Genomic DNA, 12703 nt, shown 5'->3' on the forward strand with positions numbered 1-12703 from the left:
ACAAAAGAAAAACCCAACAAGCAACAGCAAGAATAATTCTTTATCTAGGCCCTAACTCCCCCACAAGCCATAGCAGCAGAGCCTATTGTTGTCTCAGCTCAGCTCTTCCACTTGCTTGGCTTCAAGAAGGTCCCTGTCTAGTTGTACTATGTGACAACAGAAACTCCACAATCCCTACATAACCTCCATAAATCCCACCTTCACGTACATTCAGCATGGAGAGGAGTCTTTTAGTGTGGTTTTCTTTACTGCCCTTATACACAGAAATAAAGCTTTGCTGCTAGTTTCATGCATTTTTAGTCAAATTCTTTCCTTTTTCAGACACATGCAGCATGGTGGTGGACAAGCAATAAGTATTTTAACTTAGCAACAAAAAACCAAACCAAACCAACCAACCAAACCAACCAAAAAACCCACCCAAAAACTCTCAGCTACAAAGGAGCCCAAGAGATCATGAAATCTGGGGTCCAAATAGTTCTGTACACTCTGCCCAAAACCCTTCTCTCAGCAGCTCCACATGTCCCTGACACATGCAGCTGGGCACAGCTGGCCAGGACATCATTCCTTCCCCTGAAGGCCAGATTTTTGTGAACTCAAACAATTCACTTGTACAAAAGCCAATGCAAACCAAAATGTAACTTCCTTTGACAGATAACGACTCTGCTACCTAGAACTGTAGGCACGAAAAATGAAGCCCTGCAAATTTTAGCACTTGCAATGATCTTCAAGATTCTCATTGCAGAAAACCTAGTTCTGGCTCCCAAGATGCACTAGATTAGAACTTCTTTTTTTTTAACCCTAAAATACTGTTTTAAACAAATATGTAGAGGCTACTGAGTTACCAAAATCCTCCTTCTAGGCCAGAGTGTCATTTAAAATTGGACCTTCCTGACCTCATTTTAAAACGAGGACAAATGCTGGCCCCATAAACTGAAAATATTTGACTCAATTCACAAAGTTACACACACACACACACATTTCACTTTAATGTCTTGGCAATGACAAACCAGAATTACAAGTCATAGATTCACAGGGTGGTTTGGGTTGGAGGGGACCTTCAAGATCAGCTAGTTCCAACCGCCCTGCTGTGGTCAGGGACACTTTCCGGGTAGCTCAAGGCCTCATCCAGCCTGGCCTTGAACACCTCCAAAGAGGGGGCATCCACAACCTCCCTGGGCAACCTGTTCCAGTGTCACCACCCTCACTGAAAAGAATTTCTAATATCCAGCCTAACCCTCCCCTCCTCAAGCTTCAACAGTGAATTTCAGGGGTTTTGGCAAACCAAACCAGCTTCCCAAACAGCCCAGTCAGCACTGTGCAGCAGTTTTATAGAACATCTACGAAATGTAATGTTTCAAGCACACAAAAGCTTCACACAGCAAAACACACTTTGGTATTTCCAAAGTGAAAGCAGCTGCAGTAATGCAGTAAACAAGTATTTGTGATAGGGAACTCGATAGAGAACTTTCCTTGAAAAGCATTTCAAATGGCTCTGCAATCTTCAGTAATGGAAAGAAAGCAAGGGACAATAAAAATTAACCACCGTTTAAAGTGCAAAGTGAAGATGAAGTCGGAGAGAACCTTTGTGACCTCGATGGAAAGCAACAGCTACGTTTCAAAATGCTTCCTTCAAAACACAAACTGGTTTTTATCTTTTACAGAGGTAGGAGGAGTGCAAAAGTGATTCTCTGGTTGCCTTTTGCACCGTCAGCTTCGGGTGACTAACGTCAAAAAAGAAGTGAAGACCACAGGATCATCAAACACCACATTTACAGAGCACTGCACTGGGGTGAGCAGAAGATTACAGAATGGCTTAAGTTGGAAAGGACCTCAGAGATCCATCTGCTCCAACCTTCCTGCCATGGGCAGGGATGCCTCTCAACTAGACCAGGCTGCTCAAGGCTTCATCCAACCTGGCCTTCAATACCCCCAGAGAGGAGGTATCCACAACCACCCTGGGCAACCTCTTCCAGAGTCCCACCACCCTCATACCAAAAAGCTTCTTCCTAAGATCCAGTCTAAACCTATTTTTCCTCATCTTAAAACCATTACTCCCTGTCCTACTGCTTGACACCCTTATGAAAAGTCCCTCTTCAGCTTCCATCCAGGTTCCCTTCAGGTATTGGAAGGAAGCTATAAGGTCCTCCCAGAGGAGCTGGAACTGCTTCTGCCAGCACACATATCACAAATCCTGCAGAAAGCACCTGCCCAACTGCTCACTTCAGGCAACTTCCTACTTCCAAGGCACAGAGCAGTCTTTCAGCTCACTGCATTTTATGAGGTGTTAGGTTTAAATGTGCAACTTTTTCCAGCTCTCTTGCAGCCTATTTTCTCTTTTAAAATGAAGTTCTTTGAGAAACTCAGAAGATAAAAAAGAGTGCTAGATTTTCAGCTCCAAAGTTTCTTAACAGCAGTAACTTCTGAAGGTCTTCTTCAGAAATGAGAAACAACTTAAAGGAAGGAAATTCTTTAACCAAAGTAGGATAGACTGCTGAGGTTAGGTAGCGAAGACACTGAAGCAGGAAACAAAACAGCAGCTTGTACTCAAACAGAAAGCCGTGGAGAGAAGAACACTCCCAGCAGGACAGAACAGCGTCAGGCACCAGCGCTCAGCTGTAGGCTCCCAGCTTGGCTGCAGGACTCACCAGCTGGGGTGAGTGGGACCCATCTCCATTTCAGGTTTGAAATACCAGGTCAGATTTTCTTTCTAATCCTCAGAAAAAATGTTGCTGTCTTACAGGAGATGAAGGGACCTGACCAGTGGTCTTCTTCAGAGGGCAGATACTGAACAAAGCTGGAGACAGAACCCACCTCCTCAGTGATACCTCCAGGTCACTACCCAGGTACAAAACTGTCCATGCTCTCACGCTGCTTTGAAACTGAAAGCTTCCAGCCCTTAAGGAGCTGCTGAGATTTAATACATCTTACAAACATGCCAGTATTTTTGGAGTTTCTGAATGTGAGCCAAAAACTTGAACTTCCAAAGTTATACAGGATGAAATCTTAGAGTGTTAGGTCACTGGATAACAGTCTTCATCAGGACTCAGGAATCCACATTTTTTACATAGCATGCCTAAGACTTTCCCTGACCTACTTTCATGCAGTTTTATCATCTCATTCAAAGACTTTCTGATAATTATTAGCTATATTTATAGCGAACGCAGGAAAAGCCCTGGTCAGGAGTCTGGGCTTCTTCAAGCTACTCTATCCACACACAGGGAAAATCATCTTATCCCAACAGCCTTACAAAGGAAAATCAACTGGACCTTATTTCATGTGCTCAGCCAAAACCATACTAAAACTTCTGCAGGCTGCAGGAATGCTGTGAAACACTTCAGCATATTACTTGGAAATAAACCGAGCAGAGCACTAAAGAGAAAGAGCTTTCCTCAAGCAGCACTGGATTAAAGTAAACCACTGTTTTATTTTGTTTTCTGAATCCTCCTCTGGGTCCAGACTGCACAAGTCTATGGCTCACTAACTCACTGGAATTCTGCAAAGACGCCGCTGCCAAGAATGACAGAGAGGAGAAGGCAGAGGAAATTATAGGCTTTGGATGTGCAGAGAGAATTTGACAGAGTTCCATGGCTGAGATGTGCAGCCACAAAATAAATTAAAGAAAAAGAAAGGGGGGGAAAAAAAACCCAACAACCTGGCAACAAGTCAAAAGGCTCAGAGCAGCCATAAATGGAATTTGTTGCAAACTGGGTGAAGAAGCACAATCCAGGTTGATAGGTGCAAAAAAACCACAACCTATGTGTGAAGGGAAAACTTCTCCCCAAAGGCTGAGGAACTAAGTATTCACAGCAGTGGAACAAATACCTTTGTTGGTGAGGAAAAGGTGTGGAATGTCTCTCTTCATAATGAAAGCTAAAAATTGTTTCCAAGTTTTATATAGGACAGCAAATAAACCCTGACCAAAAGCACTACATGCAAGGTTAGTATCAATCTAATGTTAAGAAAATATGTGACAAGATTTACTTCTAGATACACCCTTCAAAAGTAAAGCTGAGATCTGAGGTGTGTTCTGCATTCTCATCTCCACTGGAGAGAAGCAATCAAGGCACGGTGAGAAAGGAACACACAGCACAGAAGATGATGACAACAGGACTGCTCAAAGCTCTGGGATATTCAGCCAGGACAAGAACCTGAGCTCTTTAATTTCACAGACTACAAGAGTTCTGTGGATGTGCACTCAAACATGGGAGGAGGAACCTCTGACCAGAAGGTGATGATGTGAACAAAACTAGTGAGGGATTTTTTATGAGGGCTCATGGTGATGAGAGAGGATGGAGTTAAGCTGGAAGAGAGGAGATTTAGGCTGGAGATTAGGAAGAAATTCTGTTTTGGGAAGCAGTGTGAATGAAGCAGGAAACTGAATCATCAAGTGTTGCTATGGGATAGCAGTCAGGTCAGAGAGAGTGGAGTCTTAGTTAAGCTGAAGGTAACTTTAAAAAGACAGCAGAATTTCTTCACTGTGAAGTTCTGCCAAATTAGAGGTGGAGTATCCTAATCCACTTCAGAGCGATGTTGAGTCTGGAGAAAAAATTATATTGTTGAGTTCAATCTTTGACTGGTAATCAGTAGATACAGGAAACAAAACATGAATTCTTGAATGAGTCAGCTATCTCAAGCTGAGCTGTACTTGCTGGAGCTGTTACCCACAGCTATCTACTCTGCTTATCTCCACCCTGCCTACCCACCAGCTTCCAAGATACCACATATCACAGAGCTGCATTTCAAGGCAAACAACCACCAGTGCCAGTCTGCCCCAAAACCCTGAAGCTGGAACTGCCAGGTCCAGCCTCAGGGAAGGGAGCAAGCAGCTAAGAGCAAGAGAAATCCTTCCTCAGAGGTGTCAGCTCAAGCAGGTCTCCTGGAAACATGCCCTGTGCTGTCAACAGCAGCAAAGAGCAACTGATTTCTCTTCAGAACTAATAGCTTAAACACTTCAGTAGTTAAGTACATTGGAGGGTAGGAAGAGGATCTTTTGGAACAAGTGATCTGAACATTTCTTGAGCAAAACACCTGACTTTTAAACTGTTTTCATTATTTTTGTAGTAAGATCTAACAGAACTACTCATGGACTTCAAAATTATGAGGAAAACTCAGTTTAAGCAGCAGAAAAGCACCTTGGAATTTCTCAGCATTTGCCAACTCAGACCCCACTGCTTTCCTAGACGGAGGAAAACACATTTGCTTGGTTCTACACAAAAGGGTGCAAAGGATTTCCCTATGAGGGAAAAAGGCTCGATACCATTTTTGAGCTTCGGTAGTATCCTGAAAAAGATATGAATTCAGGAAAGAAAAAGTGAGAGGGAAGTTAGACAGTTTTGCAGACTGCTGTGTGTAAACCAGAGGAAAAATGATTACATTCTGCATAAGGCTGCTGCTGACAAATGCTGTGGTGAAGCAAGACAAAAAGGTACAACGCACTCAAACAAACCCAGAACTCCACAGACTCGAGTCCAAGAGCTCCAAATCCCTGATCTTTAACAGGAGTCTCTCTTGTATTTGACTTCAGCACTGACCTTTGTGGGGAAAGGAAATTTTGACGGTTCCGTTTTGCATGGGGTATGGATAGCGGTCAGTGGAGGAGGCCAGGAATGGGTCATCTCCTATAACCAGAACAAAAAACAAAAGCTATTAACACAATCAAAGCAAAAATGTCCAGTTCCAGTCTTGATTCAAGCCCCATGTCTCAATTTTCAGTTCACTGTCCATACTTCACTAAGCTTTATGTTCAAATCTTGATTTTCCAAACGTGTTACAAACATTTGGCACAAACCCTTCAATCTTCAATCATTACCCATAAGAACAGACAGTTCAGACAAAAGAAGCAGAAAGGTATAAATCAATACAATCAGATGGCCTGAACATAAACTGCAGTAGGAGTCAGTCTGATCATTTCAGACTGAAGAGCACACGTAGGATACAGGGGTACAAAGAAGAATCCTAGGGAAGGGAAGCCACTAATATCTGGGGCAAAAGGGGAAAACCAAAAGCTTGAAGCTGGAAAGAAATGCTTTGTATTCTCTGAGAGAATCTCCAAGCACCATGGACTACTGAAGGTGAGAAGCCATGGAAAAGCTCCCAGGGAATCTGATGACTCATTTGTGCTAGCAGATGTGAACAGGAGACCACAGGATGAGCAAAAATACTTGAGAGGATAATCTAGGTAGAAGAGAAGGCAAAGCTCTGCCACATCACAACCTCAAAAGAGATTGGCATGTAAGGGCAGAATTCTGGCTATGTTAACAGGGAGGTGGCCTAGAAGAACAGGATTGCAGTGAGGATACCCAGGAGACAATGAGCACGCCCAGCAATGCCCAGTGCCCACCTCAAACACAGCTATGCTTCCATTTTTTTCCGGTCTACCTGTGTGAGAGGAGTAATTGCAGAGCCCTTGCAGCCAAGACAATTTAAAAGGCACTCATCGACTCCAGAATACTTCCAGCCCCCTCAGTGATGTATTTCCAACAAGTGATGAAGAGTAGCACAGAGAACTTACTTTGAGAATTTCATCCACGCAGCTCACGTCCCCAGACACCGACGCCTGCAAATCAAAACTCAAGATTAATGTCTCCTAAAGCAAGTTTGCCTTCAAAGATCCCAGGGGCCAGAAACAGTTCAAAATAAACTTCAATCCTTATCATCATTCATATGGACTTCATAGAGATACAAACAGACCTTGCTAATTCCTTTCAGCAATGTTAATTTTGCTGTCAGACAGACCCATATTTTTATGGTTGCCTGTCACTTCCAGTCCCAAAAACCAAACACGTGAGATCTACAGAACGGTGTCAATTATCTCTGCCTTCTCATTTGACAGTTAAAGTGATCACAGGCAGCCAGTGATACTAAAAACTTAAGACAGAGAGAGAAAAGACAAACTTAGCTTTTAATCATTTCCTGGAAGAAACTACTGGATAACATCTGAATTCAAATCCTGACCATGAATGCACAGGAATGACAAAGTGCATGATGAAGCAAAACATAAACCACAGCATGGATCTAGAAACAGCAGCAACTGGGGAACTACAAACCTTCTCCATCTCTGATTGCTACAGAGAGGAAGCAAAGCTACTACACAATTCACTGCACTAACATCAGAAGGTCAAGTCTTTATGAAAAAGACAATTTGTTTTCCCATTTCCTTACCTGTGTCCTGGGTCTTATTTTGCTATTTGCTGAAATCCCAGAACAAAGGCTTTTCTCTGGCTACCATGACTCAAGCAGCTAAAGAGGAGATGCACTGACATTTTATTATTAAGGCACTCTCCTTGTAAATGAGTTGCAGGCAGCCTGTGCCTTAACAATTCAAGAAATGCCAAACTACTACAGGATTTGTAGCCAGCATACCTGATGAAAGTTCTGGTCAGTTTGGTGTGCTTTAGGGTTAGTTTATTCTCTCCCTAGGTGAAGGTGTAATAACCTCATCTGGAAATTACTACACACTTCAAAAGAAAAGCTGATATATGCAGATGGTATCACTACTCCAAACCAACATGGCTCCTAGTGATAGTAATATCTGATGCATCCAGCTTGTCAAGAAATCTCTGAGTATCCTACTACCTCACTAAATTATGACTACAAAAGCACCATGAAAATGAGCCTTTCTGGGTTAAACCAACCTCTCAATGTCTCACAGCCTTTATTTCATAAAAATCACAGTATGGAAGAAACAGAAGGGGGAAAAATACTTTTGTACATTCTCCCTTTAAAATACAGACCTTCACTGCCTAAGTTGCAGATGCTTCACGTACCCCCAAACCACCCAGTGTTTACTAAAAACTACATTTTGGTTCTGTAGATTGGGATTTGCAAGCAGCTGGAAAATCCCAGCCCAAAGGGACTCACATTTAAGAATCACAGAATCTTTTTGGTTAGAAGAGGCTTTTCACATCATCGAGTCATAGAACCACAGAATTGTTTCGGTTCAAAAGGCTTCCAAGACCAATCCAATGCCACCATGGCCATTAAGCCGTGTCCCAGCCCACAGGTTTCTTGAACACCTCCAGGGATGTGACTCCACCACCTCCCTGGGCAGCCTGTTCTAATGCCTGACCACTCCCTGCAGCAAAGAAATTGCTCCTGATCTCCAACCTAAACCTCCCCTAGCACAACCCAGGCCATTTCCTCTTGTCCTATTACCTGATACTACAGAAAAGTCCAACTGTTAAGCTAGCACAGCCAAGTTACCACTAAACCACATCCCTCAGCACCACATCTTTTAAACCCCTCCAGCGATGGGGACTCTGCCAATTCCCTGGGCAGTCTGGTCCAGGGCTTATTAATCCTTTCAATGAATAACTTTTCCTTATCATAGAATTGTTATGGTTGGAAAAGACCTCTAAGATCATTGAATCCAACCATCAATCTAAGACCACTGTGGCCATTAAACCATGTCCCAAGATGGGCCATCCTTAGCTCAGAAGTCTCTCATATCTACTTCTTGCACATCCACTTCCACCAGGCTGGATCAGAGAGTAGCTGCCAGCAGGCTAGACTAGATTTCTTGCCTGGAGTCCATATCCAATGTAACCCCCTCCTGGCACAAGTTGAGGCCAAAAAGCCAGGAAGGAGACAGCAACTTACATCCAGTGGCTGAGAAGGGATTTTCAGCTTGGTTAGGTGTGCTTTGCTGCTCGGCTTCAGCTCGTTGACGCTGCTGCTGTGAGTCTGGCTGCTGTAGTGTTCAGAGGATAACTTTGGTTCCATGGATTCCTGCCCATCCATTGGCCTCACGTATGCAGTGGGTTTCTGCAACATTGAACTGGATTTGGACATTAGTGAAGGTGGAAAAGACTGATTAGAGTGTTGTCCACTTGAGAAGGAGGGTACGCGGGAGGGAGAGTCCCAGTTGGCATCAGGGTCGCGGGGGGATTTTGAGCGTTGATGTTCTTTGCTGTGGTGATCGGTTCCATGAGATCTCGAATGGCTGGAGCTCAATGAAGAAACAGTAGATGGTTTTCCAGGGCTGGAAGAACGGGGTTTGGAGTGTTCGGACCCATGCTGGCTTTTTTTGCGGCTGCTGCTACCGTAGGAGTCACGATCGTGCCTCTGGCCACCGCTGCCGGGGTTATTGCCACTGCCACGCTGGCTGCTGTGCCCGCTCTGTAAACCCGAGGACCGTTTCTGAGATTGTGAGGAAGTGCTGGGTGCTGGGCCTACAGGAGTCCATTTGCTGCTCTGGTGGGAGCTGGTGGTGTGCCTCTGATCACCAAAGAAACTTTGGCTGGATTTTTCATCTGGCGCTGCGGGGACAGTCGGTTTGGGAATTGCAACGAGCTTCTGGAGTGATCTGTCTCCTATGAGATCCGTCATTTCATCATAGTTACCAAGCATGCTCTGGATGCGACTGGACAGCTTGTCTTCTTTGCTGGTCTGGGAAAACAAATTGTTAGACATAAGCTTTTAAAAATAAATAAATAAATAAATAAAACCCCCACAGCTTGACTTTCACTTAATTGACTTGACAGCTACTGCAGTTAATCTACAGTTCAGGACTAAGATCCTGGCTGGCATCCAAGTCGTTTTGGCCATTGTTTCCAATTCCCAATTTTAGTCTTCAAAGCACTAGAAAGAATTTTGAAGTTCTTCATAATTGAGCCCCTTAAAGCATGAGAAAAAGATGTATTTGGGATGTATTTTCAGTGTGAAACAGCACTGAGCAGTGCTTCAAACAATGCCTTGGTGAGCTGGACTTCAGTTCACAGAATGGTTTGGGTTGGAAGGGACCTTAAAGATCACCTAGGTTGCAACCCCCTACTATAGGCAGGGACACCTCCCACTAGACCAGGCTGCTCAAGATCTCATCCAGCCTGGCCTTGAACACCTCCAGGGAGGGGGCATCCACAGCCTCTGTGGACAACCTGTTCCAGTGTCTCACCACTCTCACTGTCAAGAATTTCTTCCTAATCTCCAGTCTAAATCTCCCCTCTTCCAGCTCAAAGCCATTGCCCCTCATCCCAACACTACAAGCCCTTATAAAAAGCCACTCTCCAGCCTTCCTATAGCCTCTTCAGGTACTACAGGTAAGTTTGAAGATTGTGGGTGCCTGCTGTCAACTTAAAGGCTATTTCTCTAATACATCTGTATTAGTCCCAAGAAGTCCCAAGAGTAAAATAAAATCAGCTTAACCTCCCCACTGTCAATTTCAGTTGTTATTTACACCAGTACATTTCTTATTGCCAGTAAGATTGTACATTAAAAAAAGTTCTTTCTTATATAACCAGTTTGTTTTCAAATCAGGTATTTTGTGTCAATACCCAGGCAACCCAACCAGCTTGAATTACCTTCATCCACATGGGGATTTGGTTGTCAAGCACGGCAAAGTGGTGGGAGGCCGGGAATAAAAAAGAGAAAACAAATACCTCTCAACTTTCCTTCTGCAGGAGGAAATTGCAGTTTTCAGTCACAACATTTTACTTCTGGCAAACCAGCTGAAATTGTGATAAGAGTTTTGAGCTACAAAACAAAACCCTTAAATGGTATTTTTTTAGCTCTCTCAGAACTAGCTTCTTTTTGCCAGTTCTGTTCAGCAAATCTGACTTGGGAGGAAAACTGGATGGGTTTAAAGCTGTAGAATATCATAAAGGGAATGGGTTGTCCAGGGAAGTCGTTGAGGCCCCATCCTTGGAGGTGTTTAAGACCAGGCTGGATGAGGTTCTGGCCAGCCTGATCTAGTGTGAGGGTTCCCTGCCCATAGCAGGGGGGTTGGAACTAGATGATCCTTGTGGTCCCTTCCAACCCTGACTGATTCTATGATTCTATAAATGGAGCCAGTTCCTCCAAAACAAACTAAAAAAAATCAGGCACAAACACATTTAAGTCACATTACTTAAAGCTGGTAATTCTATCACATCAGGCATTTCAAATTCACCTCCTATTTAAACATTCTCTTTCTGCACTTACCCAAGTCTGCACTACACTGATTGGAGGCAGCAAAGTTTACCAACGGGTTAAAGCACCCCAAAAAATAAGGCAATTTGCCATGACACAGTTTACTTGTTTTGACAGTTTGAGCCACTGCAGCAAAAGCAGAAGGAAGCCCAAAAATTTTAAGGGTTTAACATCCCTTTTGTCATTCCCTGCAAAGTAACTCATAAGCATCGCTATAAATATGCCAGTAGAGCTGGTTAGTAACTGGCCATCCTCATTTTCCAGCCCTGCTTAAAAAGAATCAAAGAAGGGTTTGGATGGAAAGGAACATTAAAGATCACCAGTTCCAACCCCCTGCCTTAGGCAGAGACACCTCCTACTAGACCATGTTGCTCAAAGTCCCATCCAACCTAGCCTTGAACGCTGCCAGGGCTGGACAGCCAAATACTTCATTGACGTAAGAGCTGCGGATCTAAAAGGAATGCAGATAAAGATCACTTTAAAGCTTGAGTTTGCATATGATGTCTGCTATCAAAACTGCATGGATAAGAAGTGTGTAGACTCACAACTTTGTAGGGTTCAGCAAAGAGAGGAGAGTTAGGTGGAAAGGCTTCTTCACCCTGCTGAATTTCTTGGTTTCGCCTTTCCCTTTCTTTCATACGCAGCACATTCCGGTCTTCACGATTCATGTTGCTATGAATAAGGAAACAACAGAATTTCTGATCAGAGAAGGCAATCAGGAAGGATGCAAGAGCACGTGGTTAGCACACAGTACCTCAGTACCTGCTCTGCAGAAAGAATGATCTCAGCTGAGATCCCCCTGCTGACCGTAACTCCTCGAAACTCAGATGTTGGTACAATTTAAGGCACCTCACGCCTCCAAGAGCTATAACCCACAATCTACAGCCAGCTTCCAACAGGGAAAGTTTATGCAGTAATGAAAACACACAAAAAAACATTAATCCACAAAGTCCTCAAGGCAAAGGAACTATTTCAAACCATTTCACCTGCTTCAATCATTTACTGCTTTCAACCCACGTTCAGCATCTCCCATTCATTTCCAAAATACTTCTTCTCCTCCACAATCCCCAAATGTTCTGTAATTTTACTCTCTTATTCCCCCACCCATCCAGTGCCTGACTTCTACTGTAGATTAGGGGTTATTTTTTGCTGCTGACATACTTTTATTGGTACCCACTCTCCCACACACTCTAACCTCAAGCTTTGATCTTGATTCCAGGTCTCCCAAAAGACTTTTCTACTGGCAGCAGTAATTTCAGGCAAATTCTGGTAATACTGCACCTCTTCTCTTGCTCCTTACAATGCTCTCCTGCTGCAATAATGCAGATTAAAAACCTGCCAGCCTCCCCTCTTACACATTTTCCTCAGCACTTTGGCCTTGATGCTTGAGTTCACAGAAATACATCAAATTGTTGTAATGACAACAACAAAAAAAATGGAAAAAACCCTTCTGAGCTCAATAAAGCATTTGGGTGTCAAGAGCATGGGGCCAGAATCTTCTCAGTGGGGCCCATTGAGAAGGGGCACAAGGGGCACAAACTAGAAGCCAGGAGGTTCCAGATGAACAGCAGAAAGTTCTTTGGTGTGAAGGTGCTGGAGCCCTAGAGCAAGCTGCCCAGAGAGGCTGTGGAGTCTCCTTCTCTGGAGAGATTCCAAAGCCACCTGGCCATTATGATCCTGGGCAAGCTGCTGTGGGTGCTCCTGCTTCAGCAGGGGGATTGGCCTGGATGATCTCCAGAGGTTCCTTCCAACCCCCACCATGCTGGGTTCTTGATAACTCTTAGGACAGGAAAAACCC

The 12703-nt window shown here is 43.9% G+C and overlaps 1 protein-coding gene across 2 annotated transcripts in view; it reads right to left on the bottom strand.

Moving 5' to 3' along the window:
- AFF4 (ALF transcription elongation factor 4) overlaps nucleotides 1–12703 on the bottom strand; it is a 55926-nt gene that overhangs the window by 22341 nt on the left and 20882 nt on the right. For both annotated transcript variants that reach the window (XM_054168212.1, XM_054168211.1), the window contains exons 2-5: nucleotides 11451–11577; nucleotides 8599–9387; nucleotides 6512–6556; nucleotides 5532–5618 (exon numbers count right to left, since the gene is read on the bottom strand). In XM_054168212.1, the coding sequence (XP_054024187.1) occupies nucleotides 5532–5618; nucleotides 6512–6556; nucleotides 8599–9387; nucleotides 11451–11573 (1044 nt within the window). In that variant the 5' untranslated portion in view covers nucleotides 11574–11577. The remainder of the gene's footprint in view (nucleotides 1–5531; nucleotides 5619–6511; nucleotides 6557–8598; nucleotides 9388–11450; nucleotides 11578–12703) is intronic.

This window comes from Dryobates pubescens, chromosome 16 (assembly GCF_014839835.1).
Source record: "Dryobates pubescens isolate bDryPub1 chromosome 16, bDryPub1.pri, whole genome shotgun sequence".
NCBI lineage: Eukaryota > Metazoa > Chordata > Aves > Piciformes > Picidae > Dryobates > Dryobates pubescens.